The 21,707-nt window shown below is 44.8% G+C and overlaps 1 protein-coding gene across 4 annotated transcripts in view; it reads left to right on the top strand.

The window, feature by feature from the left end:
* Positions 1–21,707, top strand: part of SNX29 (sorting nexin 29) — a 593,868-nt gene that overhangs the window by 21,783 nt on the left and 550,378 nt on the right. For all 4 annotated transcript variants that reach the window (XM_032145365.2, XM_032145366.2, XM_058433797.1 and 1 more), the window contains exons 2-3: positions 1,105–1,166; positions 5,117–5,169. In XM_032145365.2, the coding sequence (XP_032001256.1) occupies positions 1,105–1,166; positions 5,117–5,169 (115 nt within the window). The remainder of the gene's footprint in view (positions 1–1,104; positions 1,167–5,116; positions 5,170–21,707) is intronic.

The following is a 21,707-nucleotide window of genomic DNA, read 5'->3' as shown; positions in this document are numbered from 1 at the left end:
ATTCAACGTCTGCAGTGTGGAGCATCTGCCCTTATAACCTGAATTTCAGTATCCTTTGAAGTCAGTGTGCTCTGTATCTGGTGCATCATACTCCAGGGTTTGTATCTTGCTTGGAGTCATTGGGCCTCTTGTGGAGATCAGGTGTGGTTCTGACAACTGTCTGCCTGGTGCTTTCAAGTGTCCTTGCCCCAGACCTTCTTAATTGAAGTTCAGTGTATGTCATATGTGTCGTTGGGAATGCTTTTGGATGCAAGTAACAGCGCAATGTGCAGTGGTGTGGACAAATAGGGTTATTTTGTGAGAGTTAGCTTGTTTCTAGTCTTGGCTTGCCAACTCAGTGATATCAGGGCTGGTGTCTTTGTGATTCTCTAGGTCTTTCTCTCAGGCTCATGACTTCATGGTTGCAAAATGCTATTCCGGCTCCACCCAACATGTTTATGATTAAGGGATGAAGGATGGAGGACAGCATGATGCCCTTCAAAGCTCTTCTTTCTATCAGAAGGGAATGACTTTCCCAGAACTTTCCCAATGCACTTCTGCCGTCTTCTCATTGGCCAGACTGCTTAAGTTCAAACTCAGCTGCTGAGAAGAGGAGTAATCAGGTTTCGCAGCTTGGATTGCTGAAGGTGGCATGAGAAAAGGATGTTGGAGATGATAGTGAGAACAGCCAGTGAGCAGTTCCCACTGTACTGGGAAACTTTTATTTTAGGCTGCTGGTTGACAACTGGGGGCAGTTTTGATTCCCAGGGGACATTTGACATTACATGGAGACATTTTTATTATAACTTAGGGGTTTGTGTGTGCTAATGCCACGTGGTGTGTAGAGGCCAGGGATGCAGCTAAACATCCTGCAATGTCAGTAGTGCCAAGGGTTGAGAAACCTTTAGACCATTCTAGACATGTTCAGATTTGGGGAAAATTAGTTTAGCTGTTTTCCTTTGATGCAGTAACAGGCAATAGCCAAACTTCATTGTAATGATACAGATTATTGATACCTAGTTGTGCTACTGGTTTTGTTAAAGATCAGTAGGAAAGGACTGATCTAGTTGGGGACAGCCGTGTCCGAGTGTCAAAGAGAACTAATTAAGCCTCATTGCATTTTAGGATCACAGAACAATGACAAAAGACAATTTCTGCTGGAGCGACTGCTGGATGCAGTGAAACAGGTAAGCAGAAAGCACACGTTTGCCTTTTTGGTCGAGTAATAGTGTCAGATAATTAATGTAGGTCATTTCTTCCCTATGACGTACACAGACTAACTCCCACTTTATACCTGGGAATAGTGAAACGATCTAATCATTCTCCCTCAGATATGATAGAGCAGTGAACACGGTCAAAGTTGGGTTGGAGGAAGTCCTGTGTCTTGTATTTCCAAAGCCCTCTAGAGGACCCCATCCTTCAGTGATGTCCCTTCAAGAAAGGCACTAGGCCGGGCGCGGTGGCTCATGCCTGTAATCCTAGCACTTTGGGAGGTCAAGGTGACCAGATCACTTGAGGTCAGGAGTTCCAGACTAACCTGGCCAACATGGTGAAACCCTGTCTCTACTACAAGTACAAAAATTAGCTGGGTGTGGTGGCAGGCACCTGTCATCCCAGCTTTTCAGGAGGCTGAGGCAGGAGAATTGCTTGAACCTGGTAGGTGGAGGTTGCAGTGAGCTGAGATTGCGCCACTGCACTCCAGCCTGGGCAACAGAGTGAGACTTTGTCTCAAAAAAAAAAAAAAAAAAAAAAAGGCATTGATGTGGGTTTCAAAGTCTCATTGTCTCATTTCCAAGCAGCTGTGTTTGAGGGCAACTCTGAGGGGTGCAGAGGTGGTGGTTTGGAATTAGGACCCTTGAGCACAAGAAGGCTAGGACAAGGAGGAAGGAGGCCACGCCTGAGGTCCTCTGCTACTACCCCCAGCTGTGTGGACACTGCAGGTGGCTTTGCTGTGATTGATGTGATGCTATTTGTGATGCTTGACTCCGGCTGGGCTTGGAAGTAAGCTTGGATGTGAGACCTGGAATCTGCTTGCCGCATGTACCAGATGCATGCTGCTGTTAGCTGTCACTGATCACACCTCCACTGTGTGCCAGGCTCTCTGCTAAGCACTTTATATTTAATCCTTCCAACAACACTGTGAGATTATAGTTCCTACAACTGGTTTCATTTTATGGATGAGGAGACTGAAGCTCAGCGGGATCCAATAACTTGCTCAAGGCGTCATAGTTAGTAAGAGGCAGAGCTAGGATCCAAATCTAGGAATTCTAGGAGCTCGCTTTTTGGAAGGGGCAGTTGACAGTTATGTGTGTAATTACAGTATAGGGAGGTAAGTACTTTAATAGGGGTGTGTGTTAATTTTTTTTTTATTTTTTAGAGACAAGGTCTTGCTGTTGCCTAGGCTAGAGCGCAGTGGTACCATCATAGCTCATTGTAACCTCAAACTCCTGGGCTCAAGCAATCCTCCCACCTTGGCCTCCTGAGTGGCTGGGACTACAGGTGCATGCCACCACATGTGGCCGGGGTGTACGTTGAGTATTGAAGTGAGCCCAGAGAATGCAGTATCTGTGCAAGCCTTGAGGCATTGTATGGTAGGAAGGACACAGGCTTTTGGCTCAGACGTAGCTGGAATTAAAGGCCAGCTTTACTTCTTCAGCTCTGTGTGTACAGGGACAACTCGTGCACCCTTCCTGAGCATCTCTCTGCTCTTCTGTAACTGGGTCAATTATCTGTGTATGGCTGCTGAGGGAATTGGCTTGTTAAAGTAGGTAAAGGGCCCAGACAGAGCCTGGTCCCCTGTTAACATGGTAACATCTGGAGCCCATGTTATTAGCTTGTTCTTTTTTTGCTGCAGAAATGGAAAATATAATAAGGTAAAGAGGCAAGTTGAACCACTTTAAAGGTAGCAGTTAGAGAGAAATAAAGTGGAGCTTATGCCCAGAGCTGCTGTTTTTTTTTTTTAGATGGAGTCTAGCTCTGTTGCCCGGGCTGGAGTACAGTGGCACAGTCTTAGCTCACTGCAACCTCTGTCTCCTGGGCTCAAGTGATTCTGCCGCCTCAGCCTCCTGAGTAGCTGGGACTACAGGTCCGTGCCACTACACCCGGCTAATTTTTGTATTTTTTAGTGGAGGTGGGGTTTTACCACGTTGGCCAGGCTGGTCTCGAACTCCTGACCTCGGGTGATCCACCCACCTCGGCCTTCCTAACTGCTGGGATTACAGACATGAGCCACCGCGCCTAGCCTACTGTTATTATCATCATTATTATTATTGTTGTTTTGAGGGTTAAAGTGTTGCATATGACTTTTTGGCATGACTTTCAAAAATAAACTTTATTGATGTATAATTTACATATAATAAAATATAGCCATTTAAGTGTACAGTTTCATCTGTTTTGACAAATGTCATTTAAAATTATATATATATACACACACACACATATACACAGACACACACACACACACATACATTGTAGTAGTTTTTTTTTTTTTTTTTTTTTTTTGAGACGGAGTCTCGCTCTTTCACCCAGGCTGGAGTGCAGTGGCGCAATCTCGGCTCACTGCAGGCTCCGCCCCCCGGGGTTCACGCCATTCTCCTGCCTCAGCCTCCCGAGTAGCTGGACTACAGGCGCCTGCCACCTTGCCCGGCTAATTTTTTGTATTTTTAGTAGAGACGGGGTTTCACCGTGTTAGCCAGGATGGTCTCGACCTCCTGACCTCGTGATCCGCCCGCCTCGGCCTCCCAAAGTGCTGGGATTACAGGCGTGAGCCACCACGCCCGGCCTACATTGTAGTAGTTTTGATAATAAGTTTAGGAACCCTGCAAGCCTGCTACCCATAGCAGAGATACTATACCTTTAAAAGAAAAAGAAGTAGGCCAGGCACAGTGGCTCACACCTGTAATCCCAGTGCTTTGAGAGGTTGGGGCAGGAGGATATCTTGAGGCCAGGAGTATGAGACCAGCCTGGGCAACATAGTGAGACCCCTGTCTCTACAAAAAATAAAAAATATGAGCTGGACCTGGTGGCACTTTCCTGTAATCCCAGCTACTTGGGAGGCTGAGGTGGGAGAATTGCTTGAGCCTAGGTATTCGAGGTTACCATGAGCTATGATGGCACCACTACCCTTCAGCCTGGGTGACAGAGCGAGACCCTATGTTTTTTTTTTTTTTTTTAAGAAAATTAGAATAGTGGATAATGGTGATGGTTGCTTCACATTGTGAATTGAAATTTACACCTAAAGATGGTTAAAATGGCAATGTTTTTGTTATCTATATTTTAATTTTACCAATTCAAAAAGTAGCCTGCAGGGCTGGGCGCAGTGGCTCACGCCTGTAATCCCAGCACTTTGAGAGGCCAAGGCGGGCAGATCACCTGAGGTCAGGAGTTCAAGACCAGCCTGACCAACATAGAGAAACCCCATCTCTACTAAGAATACAAAAATTAGCTGGGCATAGTGGCACATGCCTGTAATCCCAGCTACTTGGGTATCTGAGGCAGGAGAATCGCTTGAGCCTGGGAGGCAGAGGTTGCGGTGAGCTGAGATTGATATTACACTCCAGCCTGGGCAACAAGAGTGAAACTCCATCTCAAAAAAAAAAAAAAAAAAAAAAAGAAGTAGTCTGCTTTTATTTTTCCCATCCTCAGTAAATTGTCATTCCGCACAACCAGATGACTCGTGTGAGGCTTGATTTGTGCTGTTGTAACGTCATAGCCAGTCATGACAACTCTGGGGCTCGTCCAAAGGGACCCATTCAGCATAGGCTTGTAGAAGTTGTAATTATCGCCCGTGAAGAGCTCTGTGTGGTAGACAGTCAGCTGCCGACAGGCAGGAGCAGCTTCCTGGATAATGCACAGATGGCTGTGTGCTTTTGTTTTTCTGTTAGCAATGTTTTCCCACAAGGCTTGCTTCTGTACAAGTGGGAGATAAGGGTTTCCTTTAAGTGGCAGCTTCAGGGCTGGAGTGCGCACCTTCTTAAGTCTTGTGCTGATACCCAGGGGACAGGGATGTCCTCACTTGGCATGCAGAGCTTCTGGTCCCGTGTCCCCTCCCTGACCCTTAAGCCCTGTGTAGGCTGTTTTATGACGTTTTGAGTGTCCCATCCCAACAGCTGATCTAGCAGCTTCTTTTTCTCTGCAGTGCCAGATCCGCTTTGGAGGGAGAAAGGAGATCGCCTCGGATTCCGACAGCAGGTAAATATGTCGCTTCTAAAACCGTTGACCATCGAGGTTGGAAAGGCGGCAGAAGGCGGCCGGCTTCTAAATCCGTTGACCATCCAGGTCGGAAAGGCAGCAGAAGGCGGCCGGCTTCTGAGCTCTGCCTCTGCAGCCAAAAGGTGCAGCACTGAAATTTGAGTCAACCGTGGACTCTCTGTGCGGTGACTGCTCATCTCCAACACTCCACATTTTCCATAATTCTTTTTCTAGGAATCTATTCTGAGGGAATTATTCAAGATACCTTTCCATATAAAGTTATTTTCAGGGTAATTAATAATTATGAGAACTTGGATGCCTAAATACCCAAGAATTGGGAAATCGTTAATAAAATATAGTGCATTAATGGGGTGGAATGTTATATAGCCATTAAAATGATGTTTATATAGAATTTGTTTTCAACAGAAAAATGCATAGGTAGTGATTTAAAAATTACATATATAGTAAAAAGGCATATGTTGTAACGAGAGCAGGATCCGAAATTCTATGCGTATGGAGTGGTCTTAGCTATGTTAGATAGCACCTCTGGCCAGAACACACCGAAACGTGGCCTGAGGTAGCCGTAGGGGTAAGAGTACCGGGAATATTGCTTTCTGGTATTTTTCACGTTTTTTATTGTGATCATTTGTTCCTTTTATGATAAAAAATAATTCCTAAAAATGGGCCAGGCGCGGTGGCTCATGCCAATAATCCCAGTGCTTTGCGAGGCCGAGGCAGGTGGATCACTTGAGGTCAGGAGTTCGAGACCAGGCTGGCCAACATGGCGAAACCCCGTCTCTACTAAAAATACAGAAATTAGCTGGGTGTGGTGGTGCACACCTGTAGTCCCAGGGACTTGGGAGGCCGAGGCAGGAGAATCGCTTGAACCCAGGCTAATTTTGGGGAAAATTAAGGGTTTAGGAGGTGGAGGTTGCAGTGAGCTGAGATCGCGCCACTATACTCCATCCTGGGTGACAGAGTGAGACAGGATGAGACTGTGTCTCAAAAAATAAAATTCGGCTAGGCGCAGTGGCTCACGCCTGTAATCCCAGCACTTTGGGAGGTTGAGGCAGGTGGATCACGAGGTCAGGAGTTCGAGTCCAGCCTGGCCAAGATGGTGAAACCTCTTCTCTACTAAAAATAGAAAAAATTAGCCAGGCACGGTGGCGGTGCCTGTAATCCCAGCTACAGCTACTTGGGAGGCTGAGGAAGAAGAATTGCCTAAATCCAGGAGGGAGAGGTTGCAGTGAGCCGAGATTGCGCCACTGCACTCTAGCCTGGGCGACAGAGCAAGACTCCGTCTCAAAAAAAAAAAAAAAAAAAAAAAAAAAAAAATCCTAAAAATGGCCATTGACATTCACGACCCAGGAAAGGCTGACATCATTGCATAAGCTGATAACATTGGCTAGAAGGAGACACATAGGACTTGGCAAAGGTAGGAGACACATAGGCCTCCAGTCCTTGCTGCAAATGCGTTGTGAGCTCAGTCAGAGCTGATCCTTGCTCTGTAGCCCCTGGGGTGGCAGGAGGGACATTCCTGCATGGGAAGGAAAGGGAAGGGAGCTTGCTTGCTCACCGTTCATCTCATCCTGGAAACTGTTCATGTTCCCCACCCTCTCATCCTAGCCCACCCTCCTGTGTCCATCGTTCCTTTTTCTGTCCTTTCCTACCCTTGTTCTTCTGTAAACTTTTAACAGCCATGAGAAAGCATGTAGACCTTCCGGGAATAGAGCCACGTGGATGATTTGAAACTGGCACAGATTTAAAATGGTGCGCCCTATTATCCGTTCCTTCTTTGCTTAGGTTTTCTCCATTGCACATATCACCATCCCACAGACTATATATACATTCGGCTTTTACCTGTCACTATAATGTCAGCTCTGTGCAGGCAGGGATGTTTTGCTGTCTTGTTTACAGATGTTTCTCTAGTGCCTAGAAGCATCTAGAAGGTGCTCAGTTAAAATTTGTTATCCGGATGAGTGTGTGTATTACATCGTACTGTAGTCAAGTGTTTAAATATCTGTGCCACCACGAAGCTTGTGAGATTTGAATGCAGAAAGGGTGTTTCTCCATTTATTTTTTAAAATTTTACTTCTCAGTGTTGTACAGAAGCACTTTGTGCCTGTTGTACATTAGATCCTCAGTATATGTTTGTGGCATTAGATCATTCTACGGATTGATCAATTTAGTCCTTCCTGAGGGCCTACTATGGGGTCTGGCCTTGGTCCACACAGGGATCCAAGGTCTGCTTGCATCAGAATCACCTGGGAGGCTTATTGATTAATGATACAGTGTCTAAGTCCTGTCCTAGTTGTACTGGAGCAAGATGTGTATATGTGCATGAGTGTGTGTGTGTATGACTGAAGCCGAGGAGCTTGCTGAGAATTTGCATTTCAACAGGATCCCCAGGTGATTCTGCTGGACACCAAAGCTTCCAGTGCAATCACTGTTCCAGGGCCTGGGATGCAGAGGTAATTAGGAAGACTCCTCTTTCCTGGCCGGGTTGGTTTGTCTGTGTGTATGTGTGTGTATGGGTGTGTGTGCTGTGTATGTGTCTTAAGTATCCATGACTTCTTGACCACTTTTCTTCATTACCGTGCTGTCCACTTCCTGAGAGAGGCAATCCTGCTCTGAATGTTAGGTTAATGTATTCTTACACAGGTGGAGTATCCCTCATCGAAAAACCCAAAATTCAAAATGCTCCAAAATCCAAAACTTTTTGAGTACCAACATGATGCTCAAAGGAAATGCTCATGGAAGCCATTTGGATTTTGGATTTTTGGATTAGGCATGCCTAACTGGTAAGTATATAATGCAAATATTCCACAGTCAGGAAAAATCTGAAATCTGAAACATTTCTGATCCTAAGCATTTTGGATAAGGAATACTGAACCTATATAATAGAATTTACTACTATAACCTTTGTTATAGAAAATGTTATATTTTATACTAGAATTTAAACAGTTAATTCCTTCTGTGATAACTGTCGTTTATGGCTAAAAGGAGTACGTGGCTTACTATTACTAATAATAGGCCAGGCGCTGTGGCTCATGTCTGTAATCTCATTGCTTTGGGAGGGTGAGGTAGAAGGATTGCTTGAGGCCAGGAGTTCAAGGCTGCAGTGAGCTATGATCATGCCATTGCATTCCAGCCTGGGAAGTAGAGACCCTGTCTCTAAAACAATAATAATAATAATAATAATAGTAATAATAATAATAATAATAATAATAATAATAGCCAGGCATGGTGGCTCACGCCTGTAATCCCAGCACTTTGGGAGGCTGAGGCGGGAGGATCACCTGAGTTCGGGAGTTTGAGACCAGCCTGACCAATATGGAGAAACCCCATCTCTACTTAAAATACAAAATTAGCCAGGCATGGTGGCGCATGCCTGTAATCCTAGCTAGGCAGGGAGGCTGAGGCAGGAGAAGCGCTTGAACTTCAGAGGTTTTGTTGAGCTGAGGTTGCTCCATTGTGTTCCAGCCTGGGCAATAGAGACCCTTTCTCTAAATAATAATAATAATAGCCAGGCATGGTGTCTCACACCTGTAATCTCAGCACTTTGGGAGGCCAAGGCGGGAAGATCACCTGAGGTTGGGAGTTTGAGACCAGCCTGACCAACGTGGAGAAACCCTGTCTCTACTTAAAATATAAAATTAGCCAGGCATGGTGGTTCATGCCTGTAATCCCAGCTAGGCAGGGAGGCCGAGGCAGTAGAAGTACTTGAACCAAGGAGGCGGAGCTTTTAGTGAGTCGAGATTTCCCCATTGCATTCCAGCCTGGGCAACAAGAGCGATACTCCGTCTCAAACAAACAAACAAAAAGTAATAATAATAGTTATAGTTTATGGCTGCTTTTGCTACATTTTATTTATGTTGATTCTTAGTCCTCAGAAGGAGCAGAAGTATTATCCTTTCTTTTTTTTTTTTGAGACAGGGTCTTGCTCTGTTGCTCAGCCTGGAGTGCAGTGGTGTGATCATGGTTCACAGCAGTCTCAACCTCCCAGGCTCAAGATCTTCCCATCTCAGCCTCCTGCGTAGCTGACACTACAGATGCAAGCCACCATACCTGGCTAATTTTTGTATTTTTTGTAGAGATGGGGTCTCACTATGTTGCCCAGGCTGGTCTCGAACTCGTGGACTCAAGTGATCCTCCCACCTTGGCCTCCCAAAGTGTTGGGATTATAGGTATGAGCCACACTGTGCCTGGGTTGTCCCTTTTTTACTGATGAGAAAACAGATTCAGAGAGGCAAAATGCCGTAGCCTAGGTTAGCCGTTTTGGAACGGCTAGAGTTACATGACTTGTTCTTTCTCCCTTATGTGCTATTTAGTGACTAAATTGTTTTTGAGGCTGGTTTAAAAAAAAAAAAAATTATTCTCCTCTATCTCAGTGGGATTCCTTCTTAATATGAGAGACCTGGTCTTACCTTTGAAATGTATTTGGGTAAAGGTGGCACCACCTTCATGTTGGAAAGGCCACATCATTGTCCCTATTCTGTGAGAACGTTGAATCTCGGCTGGGCACGGTGGCTCATGCCTATAATCCCAGCATTTTGGGAGGCTGAGACAGGTGAATCACTTGAGGTCAGGAGTTCAAGACCAGCCTGGCCAACATGGCAAAACCCTATCTCTACTAAAAATAAAAAAATTAGCCAGGCGTGGTGGTGCCCACCTGTAATCCCAGCTACTCGGGAGGCTGAGACAGGAGAATCGCTTGAACCCAGGAGGCAGAGGTTGCAGTGAGCCGAGATAGTGCCACTGCACTCCAGCCTGAGTGAGTGAGACTCCGTCTCAAAAAAATAATTAACAAAAAGAAGAAAGTTGAATCTCAGGAGGGAAAGTCAGCGAACATTTAAAAATAACTTAGGAGGTCCTTTCCTCTCCCCTGATAGCTGGCCTGGCCCTGGAGTTGAGCTCAAATCCACTCACTTCCCTCCAGCTCCTCTGCTGGCCTGCGGTCCCCATCACCAGCATCTCACAGGATGGCCCCTGCAGCTCTAGGCTCTTCCCATTTGTTCTTGTCCCGCTTCCACCACATTGAATGCAGAATGCAGATTCCCTCACCTCATGCTCCCTTGAAACCTCCCAGCTGCCTTCTCTTTGCTCTTGGGAGAAAGACCCACATCCTTAACACAGCCTGGAGGCCTCACATGCTTTCCCCTGCTCTCTGATCCAGCCATCTGCCCTTTTTCTCCTTTTGTTTTTAAAGCTTTTCACTACTTTTTCTTTCTTTTTTTGAGATGGAGTCTCGCTCTGTCGCCCAGGCCGGAGTGCAGTGGCGTGATCTCGGCTCCCTGCAAGCTCTGCCTCCCGGGTTCACGCCATTCTCCTGCCTCAGCCTCCCGCATAGCTGGGACTACAGACGCCCACCACCATGCCCAGCTAATTTTTTTGTATTTTTAGTAGAGATGGGGTTTCACCGTGTTAGCCAGGATAGTTTTGATCTCCTGACCTTGTGATCTGCCCGCCTCAGCCTCCCAATATGCTGGGATTACAGGCGTGAGCCACTGCACCTGGCCTGCTTTTCACAACTTTTTCAAGGAAATTTTTTTTCTTTTTTTGAGATGGAGTTTCGCTCTTGTTGCCCAGGCTAGAATGCAATGGCGCGATCTTGGCTCACCGCAACCTCTGCCTCCCGGGTTCAAGCGATTCTCTTGCCTCGGCCTCCCAGGTAGCTGGGATTACAGGTGTGCATCACCATGCCCGGCTAATTTTGTATTTTTAGTAGAGACAGTATTTCTCCATGTTGGTCAGGCTGGACCTGAACTCCCGACCTCAGGTGATCTGCCCGCCTTGGCCTCCCAAAGTGCTGGGATTACAGGCATGAGCCACCGCACCCAGCCTGGATCATTTTTGACTTCAAAAATGACAGCTTGTTCAAAATAGTTAAAAACAATATGTTTCGAATGCCTCTCCTTTTTAAAACAGAGTGTGCAGATTTCAGGCTCAGAGCCATCCTCTGGCCATGGCAGAGAGTCAAAATTTATTACATTAATTGTATTTAGTTTTTTTTTTTTAACTTGAGATGGAGTCTTGCTCTGTCACACAGGCTGGAGTGCAGTGGTGCAATCTCAGTTCACTGCAACCTCCACCTCCTGGGTTCAAGCAATTCTCTTGCCTCAGCCTCCCTAGTAGCTGGGACTACAGGTGTGTGCCTCCAGGCCTGGCTAATTTTTGTATTTTTAGTAGAGACGGGGTTTCACCATGTTGGTCAGGCTGGTCTTAAACTCCCAACCTCAAGTGATCCACCTGCCTCAGCCTCCCAGAGCGGTGGGATTACAGGCGTGAGCCACCGCGCCTGGCCTACGTTTAGTTTTAAGGCTACTGTTTTTATGTCATATGATTCTAGTTTACCATTTACAACTGTGATGGAGTGTTCCATTTTTTAAATTTTAAAATAATTTTTAAAACAGGTGTATGTAACTGAACAAAGTGAGACAAATTCAAGACAAATAAGTAAATAATAGTACATATCCTTACATCGAAAAAAAGCTGCCAAGGTGTTGGTGGATGAGTAATGTTTCAAGTAGAGACAGTGCTAGCCGGACAGAGCAGACCATTGCCGGATTTGGGAGCCTAAATGGTGTACCGCATTATTTTGCCAAAATACAGAATCTAAGGTGGATGTGTGCGAGCATGTTTCTGTATGTGTATGTGTGTGAGATACATATATATACGTATATGTGTGTATATATATTTGTGTGTGTGTGTGTGTGTGTGTGTGTGTGTATATATATATGTTTGATCTTGTGACAGACGGACACCGTGATATGCAGCTGTCTTCACGTGGCACATAAAACAGTATTGACAGTAGGGGAAATGCAGGCGAGACTTGTTTTTTCCTTCAGATGGAGTCCTGAGAAGCCTCCCCAGGAGGAAGTGGTGGCAGCCGCTGGGCTCTGAAATGCGTGCTTCTCCTCTTCACTTTCTGTTAGTGATGTTTTTCTAGCTCTGTTTTTCCCTAGGAACAAAGACTCATTCTTGTGGTTCACTGAAATTATTCCATGTTCTTTCAGGCAGACTGGCCTGTGAAGAAGCTTTAAGATATCTTTGGAATATTTTGCCCTCTAGAAATAATGGCCCAGGAGCATTGTAGGCCCTTGATGTTACCTCAAAGACTACACACGTGATTGTTCGCCAAGGCATCTTTGTCCCATATGGAATCAGAGGACATAATCTGGAAGTTTTCCCTTTGAATTATGAACAGGAATGATAATGGGGGCAGTGGAATCAGCATGGGCTTTGGAGCTTGGCGTTCGAATCCTGGGTTTGCCAGTTCTGAGTTGTGTCGTGATTTTGGGCAAGTTTCTTTCTTGCACCTCAATTTCCTCAACTCTGAAATGGGTAGTATAATGGTATTCACTTCAGAGGGTTGTTATGAGTCAGTTCATGTGCAACCCTTAGAACATTGCCTGGCAGGTAGTAAGTTTCCAGTTATTGTTAGCTGTTGTGATTTTCATTATAAGGATATGTAAGGTGTTTTGACACTTGGTAGACATTTACTACACACTCACACACTGGATCTCTTTGCAATATGGGTGGCAGTGAGTTGGCTTCAGGTATTCATCTGCATTTAGAAGTTGTTAATTTTGGCCAGGTGCAGTGGCCCGCACTTGTAATCTCAAGCCCTTTGGGAGGCCAAGGTGGGAGGATCACTTGAGCCCAGGAGTTCGAGACCGGCCTGGCCAACATGGTGAAACCCCATGTCTACAAAAAAAACAAAAATTAGCTAGCCAGGTGTGGTGGTGCAGGTCTGTGGTCTCAGTTACCCAAGAGGCTGAAGCGGGAGGATCACTTGAGCCTAGGAGGTCGAGGCTGCAGTGAGCCATCAACCCGCCACTGCACTGTAGCCTGGGCTATGTGAGTGAGACCCTGTCTCAAAAACAAAAACAAAAACAAACAAACAAAATAACAAGAAATTGCTCTTTTTAATGAACTTTCAGGTGACTGTCAGAAGAAATCATAGGAGAGCATTTGTTCTCCTTTCAAAGCATGCAGGAAAGAATGATTTGTTATGGGGATTTTTTTTTTTTAACCTGTTGAGGAATTAGAATCAGTTTTGGACTTTTCAGGAAGCTAAAAACCAAAACCAGTTGCCCTTTGTTGTTCCTGATGTTATTCTTAATGCAGTTGAAAACTGTCACGTGTATCCCCCAGAGGACTTACGAAACGGAATGGCTTTTTCAGGCATTTTTTTCTCTTTTAAATATCTCTGAATGTTTGTCATGTGATTTTTATGTTCCCTGCATCACAAGTTCTTACCAGCCTCTAACTAGTTTGAGGTGTTGACTGGTTGTTACGATTCTGGTCATCCTGGCCAAAAATCCTGGGGTTCATTAATTGGATTCTCCCCCTCCCTTACCGCAAGTACTTTATTTCCCCTTTGAGGCTCTGTAGTAGACAGTCCATATTGCATACTCTTTTATTTTACTGCTTGGTTAAATGAATGGCTTGGGTTTTATTTTGAAAAAATATTATTTCTAGCAATGGGCAACCTCTAGGACGTTTAACAAATCTAAGCCCATTTTTGTATCTGATTTTTTTTTTTTTTGAAACAGGATCTCACTCTGTCGCCCAGGCTGGAGCGCAGTGGCGTGATCTCGGCTCACTGCAACCCCTGGAGCGCAGTGGCGTGATCTCGGCTCACTGCAACCTCTGCCTCCCAGGTTCTAGCGATTCTTGTGCCTCAGCCTCCGAGTAGGTGGGATTTTAGGCGTGTGTCACCACACCCAGCTAATTTTTGTATTTTTAGTAGAGACGGGGTTTAACCATGGTGGCCAGGCTGCTCTCAAACTCCCAACCTCAGGTGATCCACCCTTCTTGGCCTCCCAAAGTTCTGGGATTACAGGCGTGAGTCACTATGCCTGGCCCTGAACCTATTTTTATATCTAAATTTAAATAATATTTGTCTTATTTATATTGATAGTTGTTGAGAGCACTGCCTAGGCCATAGTAAACAATATGTTAGCAGCATCATCGTTGTCATGAACCTGACAGTGGAGAGAGGTGGTGAGCATGGGGTGTGAGCTTTGGTGTCAGACATACTTACCTTCATGCCTCCTTCAGCCACAAATCACCAGTTACCAGCTGTGTAATTTTGGACTGACTTAGCTCCTTTAAACCTCGCATGCACCATCTGGAAAATCAGATGATAATAATGATACTCACTTGCTAGGGTTATAGTCAGGATTAGCTGTAATAATATTTGCTTGGTACACCCAGTAAGAACGTAATAAACTCAAAACATTTTTTTTTGTATAACTAGACATACCTGTGTTTTTTGACAATTACTAGTAACTGAAGGCCGGAAGGATTGCCTCATTAATTCCTTCATTCAACAGGTATTTATTTAGAGAGCACTATGTTGTCGTTGGCGATGCAAATTGGATGAGATGGTTGCTGTCTTCAAGAAATTCAAAATTGAATCTGGGAGTTGGACATGTAAATTGTGGGCAATTATGGTGACCTGTAATAAATATTAGTTGTCATAGAGGTGACAACAGGGTTGTTAGCGGTCAAATAGGTAGGATAGGAATTTTAGGCAGAGGGAATAGCAGATGTGAAGGTGCAGGGATGTGGGGCAACATGGTGGGGTGCGTGGATGAGTGTTGTTTGGTTTGGGAGATCAGTTGGAAAGTCAGCAGGTTCTTCTCTGCTATCACAGGGAAGTATTGAATGCCATCAGTTAGGGCAGTATTTCTTTTTTTATTTTTTATTTTTGAGGCAGAGTTTTGCTTTTGTTGCCCAGGCTGGAGAACAGTGGCGCAATCTCGGCTCACTGCAACCTCCGCCTCCCAGATTCAAGCGATTCTCCTGCCTCAGCCTCCCGAGTAGCTGGGACTACAAGCGCCTGCCACCATGCCTGGCTAATTTTTGTATTTTTTGTAGAGATGGGGTTTTACCATGTTGGCCAGGCTGGTCTCAAACTCCTGACCTCGTGATCTGCCCGCCTCGGCCTCCCAAAGTGCTGGGATTACAGGCGTGAGCCACTGTGCCTGGCAGGGCATTATTTCTTAAACTTAGGCCATCGTGTACCATTTTCACCATTTTTGCCATTTCTGTGTTCCGTCTGAGCCAGAGGTTGGCTTGAGGTGGAATTCCAAGGCACTGTCTACTCTGGTCTGGGGCTGGTTATATTTTTTCCTGACACACATAAATGTTTATCTGTGTTTCCCTAAAATCATGTCATGTACTGTGTACCTATAGCATAGTATGGTACCAATCGGTAAAAAAGGAAGAAAGAAAATGACACAGTCAGATTTGCATTTCAGGTAGATAGCTTCTGCCCAGGATGCATGGGTTGGGGTGGGTGGAGGAGAGGAGGTGGGTAGGGTGAGATGGAGTGTGGGAGAGCCGGGGTTGGAGGGCTGAGTGAAGCGGGGACTGGGGAAGACACAGAAGGATTGAGGTTTGGGACTGAGCCTTGATGAGAGTCAGTGATTACCTGAATGTGGAGGCTGAGAAATAATGCCATGGCTCTACCATGGAAACTTTGCACAAAACAGCAAAGTCAAATAGCCAGCAAACATATCAGGAAAAAGAAAGACACCGAAATTCACTAGCAGTCAAGGAAATGCAAATTAAAGCAACAGTGAGCTGCCTACTTTTCACCCATCAGACTGACAGAACCTCAAAACAACAGTCAAGATTATTGTTAGTGGCCAGGCACGGTGGCTCACGCCTCTAATCCCAGCACTTTGGGAGGCTGAGGGGGGCAGATTGCTTGAGGCCAGGAGTTTGAGACCAGCCTGGCCAACATGGTGAAACTCAGACACTACAGATCAAAAAAAAAAAAAAAAAAAAAAAAAAAAAAAAATATATATATATATATATATATATATATACACACACACACACACACACACACACAGAGAGATAGAGAGAGAGAGAGAGAGAGGAGAAAAGGGTGATCTCATGCACTGCTAGCCAGAAAGCAGGAATGAAAAGAAATATATATTGGTTTTTAAATTTTTAAATTTTTATTTATTTATTATTTATGTGTTTAATTTTGAGACGGAGTCCCGCTCTGTTGCCCAGCCTGGAGTGCAGTGGCATGATCTTGGCTCACTGCAACCTCTGCCTCCCAGGTTCAAGTGATTCTCCTGTCTCAGCCTCCCGAGTAGCTAGGATTACAGGTACATGCCACCATACCTGGCTAATTTTTTTTTGTTTTGTATTTTAGTAGAGACAGGGTTTCACTGTGTTGCCCAGGCTGGTCTCGAACTCCTGAGCTCAGGCAATCTACCCGCTTTGGCCTCCCAAAGTGCTAGGATTACAGGCATGAGCCACCGTGCCTGGCCTTTATTTTTATTTATTAAGAAAATGTTTTTAAAGACGAGTCTCGTTATATTGCCCAGGCTGGCTTTGAACTCCTGGCCTCAAGTGATCCTCCCTCCTCAAACTCCCAAATAGCTGAGACTGCAGGTGCATGCCACTGTGCCTGGCTGAGTTTTAATTTTTTTAAAGCAAGCTTTCGGTTTGAATTTTTTGTTCTCTCAGGCTGTGGAGTTTGACCAGACTTGGAGATCCCGTTGGCTATTGGCTTCATGTGATTTCTCATTTCTCATTTATTCACGCCTGCATCCAGGGGCTCTTGTTTTTCTCCATTCTCTTTTTCCCTTTTGATTTTCCGGCTCCTTCAGCAGATTCCTTCTCAGTGCCAGCACCTGTTCCTGATTTTGACGTTCCTCATCCGCCAAGAGTATCCAGGCAGCATTTGCGTGTAGACCAAGAGTTGGAGATCTGTCTGTACCAGGGAGGACAGTTATTGTTTATATTAGTAACATTTGGAAATTATCAGAGCTGGGCACGGTGGCTCATGCTTGTAATCCGAGCACTTTGGAAGGCCGAGGTGCGCAGATCATCTGAGGTCAGGAGTTCGAGACCCACCTGACCAACATGGAGAAACCCTGTCCCTACTAAAAATACAGAATTAGCTGGGCATGGTGGCGCATGCCTGTAATCCTAGCTTCTCGGGAGGCTGAGGCAGAAGAATTGCTTGAACCCGGGAGGCAGAGGTTGTGGTGAGCCGAGATCACGCCATTGCACTCCAGCCTGGGCAACAAGAATGAAACTCCGTCTCAAAAAAAAAAAAAAAAGAAAAAGAAAATCATCAGAAATTATGATTTACCATTTAAAGATAGGTTATTTTTCCATTTTCTGGTTCCTCTGTACAAAGATTAATTTGATTATTTGTATGTACCTTTCTGCTATTCTCAAACCTTCACACTTATGGTACCTTGAAAACTGCTGCCTTGTGAGTTATCACTGTTGCCAAGCATGAATTTTTTTCTTTTTACTTTTTGGTCAACTATTTTATTTTGGGGAGAGGGGGAGGGTCCCCTTTTTTCTGTCCTGTATGTTCTCCTTCCCTTTGGGTTGCTTATGTTAATGATCAAGAATTATTTGTTCTACATTTTTCCATGTGTACACAATTATTTACAAATAAAATAGCCATGTATCTATACACACATATATAGCCTTTATTGCCACTGTTTTACAAAAATAGAATCATACATAATGCTGTGCAGTTTTATTTTTTATCTTGGTACTCCTGCATTGAAACATTTCCAAGTTATAGTTCTTTTTTTTATTTTATTTTTTATATTTTTTGGAGATGGTGCCTCACTCTGTCGCCAGAGTGGAGTGCTGTGGCGCGATCTCAGTTCACTGAAACTCCCTGGTTCAAGCGATTCTCCTGCCTCAGCCTCTTGAGTAGCTGGGATTACAGGCACGCGCCACCATGCCTGGCTAATTTTTGTATTTTAGTGGAGACGTAGTTTCACTATGTTGGCCAGGATGGTCTTGATTTCCTGACCTCGTGATCCGCCTGTCTCAGCCTTCCAAAGTGCTGGGATTATAGGCGTGAGCCACCGCGCCTGGCCTTTTTTTTTTTAAGACTGAGTCTTGCCCTGTCGCCCAGTCTGGAGTGCAGTGACGCGATCTCAGCTCACTGCAAGCTCCGCCTCCTGGGTTCACGCCATTCTCCTGCCTCAGCCTCCTGAGTAGCTGGGACTACAGGCACCCGCCACCATGCCCGGCTAATTTTTTGTATTTTTAGTAGAGATGGGGTTTCACCGTGTTAGCCAGAATGGTCTCGATCTACTGACCTCGTGATCTGCCCACCTCGGCCTCCCAAAGTGCTGGGATTACAGGCGCATGAGCCACCGCGCCCAGCCTCCAAGTTACAGTTCTAATGATTCTTCTTATTTATTTATTTTCTGGGGACAGAATGTCACTCTGTGACCCAGGCTGAAGTGCAGTGAGTGGTGCAATCTTGGCTCACTGCAACCTCTACTTCCCAGGTTCAAGCAATTCTCCTGCCTCAGCCTCCTCAGTAGCTGGGATTACAGGTGCCCGCCACCATGCCTGGCTAATTTTTGTGTTTTTGTTAGAGACGGGATTTCACCGTGTTGGCCAGGCTGGTCTCAAATTACTGACCTCAAGTGATCGGCCCACCTCGGCCTCCCAAAGTGCTGGGATTACAGGTGCGAGCCACTGCCGCTGCCCGGCTAATAATTCTTTTTAAAAGGCTACATTGCATTGCATGTTGCAGATGTACAGGCAGTTGCCTGTGGAATACTGACTTTGTTTTTGATTTTTACTATGATGGACAGTGAAGCAATAGACATCCTTAAGCATCATTTTTTAAATATACTGAGGATTTTATATTTCTGGTGTAGGTTTCCAGGAGTTGGGTTGCTGAATCAAAGAGAACAGCCTCTGGCTTTTGAAACATTTCCACCAGTAGAGCATGAGTCTACCTTTTTCTTTCTTGCCAACAATAATTTCTCTGGCACAAGAGTGTCATTGCTAGGTTGTATGGTATTTGCATAGTTAGTTTTATCTAGAGCAGCTGTACCGTTTTACGTTCCCACCAATAGTGTGGCAGTGATCCAGTTTCTCTGCGTCCTTGCTAGCATTTGGTTTTGTCATGACTTTGTATTTTAGCCATTCTGATAGGTGTGTAGTTGTGTCTTATTGTGGTTTGAATTTGCATTTCCCTAATGAGTAATGATGTTGAACATCTTTTCCTGTGCTTATTGGCCATCTGCATATCCCCTTTGGTGAGCTGTCTGTTCATTTCTTGTTCATTTTCTAGCTGTTAGGGCTTTTATTTTTATAGGATGATTTCCTAGAAGTGGGATTGCTGGGTCAACGGGTTATGCACGTTAAAAAAAAAAAATTACACTGGCCGAGCACAGTGGCTCATACCTATAATTCTAGCACTTTGGGAGGCCAAGGCAGGATTGCTTAAGCCTAGGAGTTACAGACCAGCTTGGGCAACATAGTGAGACCCCAGTCTTTAAAAAAAAAAATTAACTGACCGTGGTAGTGCCTGTGGTCTCAGGTACTTGGGAGGCTGAGGTAGAAGATCACTTGGACCCGGGAGGTCAAGACTGTAGTGAGCCATGATTGTGCCACTGCACTCCAGTGTGGGTGACAGAATGAGACCCTATCTCAACAACAACAACAAAAGTTATACTGCCTGATCTCTTTGCAGAAAGATATGGCAATTCATATTTCTACTCCTATCAATAATACCTATTACCCCATACTCTTGCTAGCACTATGATTGCTTTTAAAGTCATTAGTCCTAACCTGGGCCTCAGTGTTACTATACTTTCTTGGGCTATTAGTGAGATTCAGTATCTTTTCTTGTGTTTATTGGCCTACTGTATTTCACCCTTTTGTGGTTGATTTGTTCACATTCTTTGCTTTTTATTTTTTGAGTTGCTTGTCTTATCCATTTGTAGAAACAGAGTTTTTGTGAATATTAATTTTTTTCAGTTATATGTTCTGTTAATATTTTCTCATCTGTCACTTTACTTATTGTTTCACTGTATTTATGATATCTTTTTGCCATGTAGACATTTACAAATTTTATGTAATTCTGTGAACCTTAAAATGTTTTGGTTTTCGAGTTCTGCATCTTATCCTCAGATTCTTCAGTATTTTTCTCAGTTATTTTTACTGTAAACGTTTTCATTTTTTACACTTAACATTTTTCTTTGATCTTGACCCATCTGGAATTTCATTCTGTCTATGGTTTGCGTTAGGAGGTTATCCTTGTGAGATAGGAGTTTATCCTTATTTTTTTTTTCAGCTCTGTGATCCTTTGTGTTAACATCATTGGTTAAGCAGCCCATTCTGCCCATCTGACTGAAGTGCTACCATTATTATAGATGAAATGCTTCCGTATGTATTAGGATTTTTTTTGGCGGAGAGTGGGGGCGCTTTCTTTTGTTTTTTTTTTGAGACGAAGTCTCGCTCTCGTCACCCAGACGGGAGTGCAGTGGCGCTATCGTGGCTCACTGCAACCAACCCCCGCATCTCGGGTTCAAGTGTTTCTCCTGCCTCAGCCTGCCGAGTAGCTGGGATTACAGGCACCTGCCACCACGCCTGGCCTGTACCCCAGAACAAGGGGTGCCAAGTCCTTCCTGCAGTTGTTATTGGAATTGTATTGTTTATACATTAATTTAGGAAGAATTGACATTTTGAGTTTAATAAGTCTTCCCATTCAGGAAAATGGTGTTTCTGTTTATCTATTTGTTTGATCTTTATGCCATTTAATAAAATGTTATGTTTTTCTTCATGTAGGGCTTGTCTATTTATTTTTAAAAATGATTTATTTTGGCCAGGCGTGGTGGTTCACGCCTGTAATCTCAGTACTTTGGGAGGCCAAGGCAGGTAGATCACGAAGTCAGGAGTTCGAGACCACCCTGGCCAAGATGGGAAAACCCCCGTCTCTACTAAAAATTAAAAAAAAAAAAAAATTAGCTGGGCATGGTGGTGGGCACCTATAATCCCAGCTACTCGGGAGGCTGAGGCAGGAGAATTGCTTGAACCTTGGAGGCACAGGTTGCATTGAGCCGAGATCGTGCCACTGCACTTCAGCCTGGGTGACAGAGTGAGACTCCGTCTCAGAAAAAAAAAAAAAAGAAAGATTTATTTTATTTTTGTTACTATTATGCATCAAGTTCCTCTCCTCTAGTTTTGTCTAGTTAAAGTCAACTTTTAATGTTATAGTGTCTTTTTTTTTCTTTGTATAAATTTTTTTTTTTTTTTTTTTTGAGACGGAGTCTCTCTCTGTCGCCCAGGCTGGAGTGCAGTGGCGCGATCTCGGCTCACTGCAAGCTCCGCCTCCCGGGTTCACGCCATTCTCCTGCCTCAGCCTCTCCGAGTAGCTGGGACTACAGGCGCCCGCCACAACGCCCGGCTAATTTTTCTGTATTTTTAGTAGAGACGGGGTTTCACTGTGGTCTCGATCTCCTGACCTCGTGATCCGCCCGCCTCGGCCTCCCAAAGTGCTGGGATTACAAGCGTGAGCCACCGCGCCCGGCCCTTTGTACAAATTTTTAGTAGAAACAGGATTTTACCATTTTAGCCAGGCTGGTCTCAAACTCCTGACCTCAGGTGATCCGCCTGTCTTTGGCCTCCCAAAGCGCTGGGATTACAGGCATGAGCCACCGCACCTGGCCTGTATTGTATTTTTTAAGCATAACTGAGAGCATACTTAACACACAGTTCCCTATCCT

This window comes from Hylobates moloch, unplaced genomic scaffold (genome assembly GCF_009828535.3).
Source record: "Hylobates moloch isolate HMO894 unplaced genomic scaffold, HMol_V3 SCAFFOLD_23, whole genome shotgun sequence".
Lineage (NCBI taxonomy): Eukaryota > Metazoa > Chordata > Mammalia > Primates > Hylobatidae > Hylobates > Hylobates moloch.
Note: the sequence above shows the minus strand (reverse complement) of the source record. Positions and strands in the feature narration are given on the sequence as shown.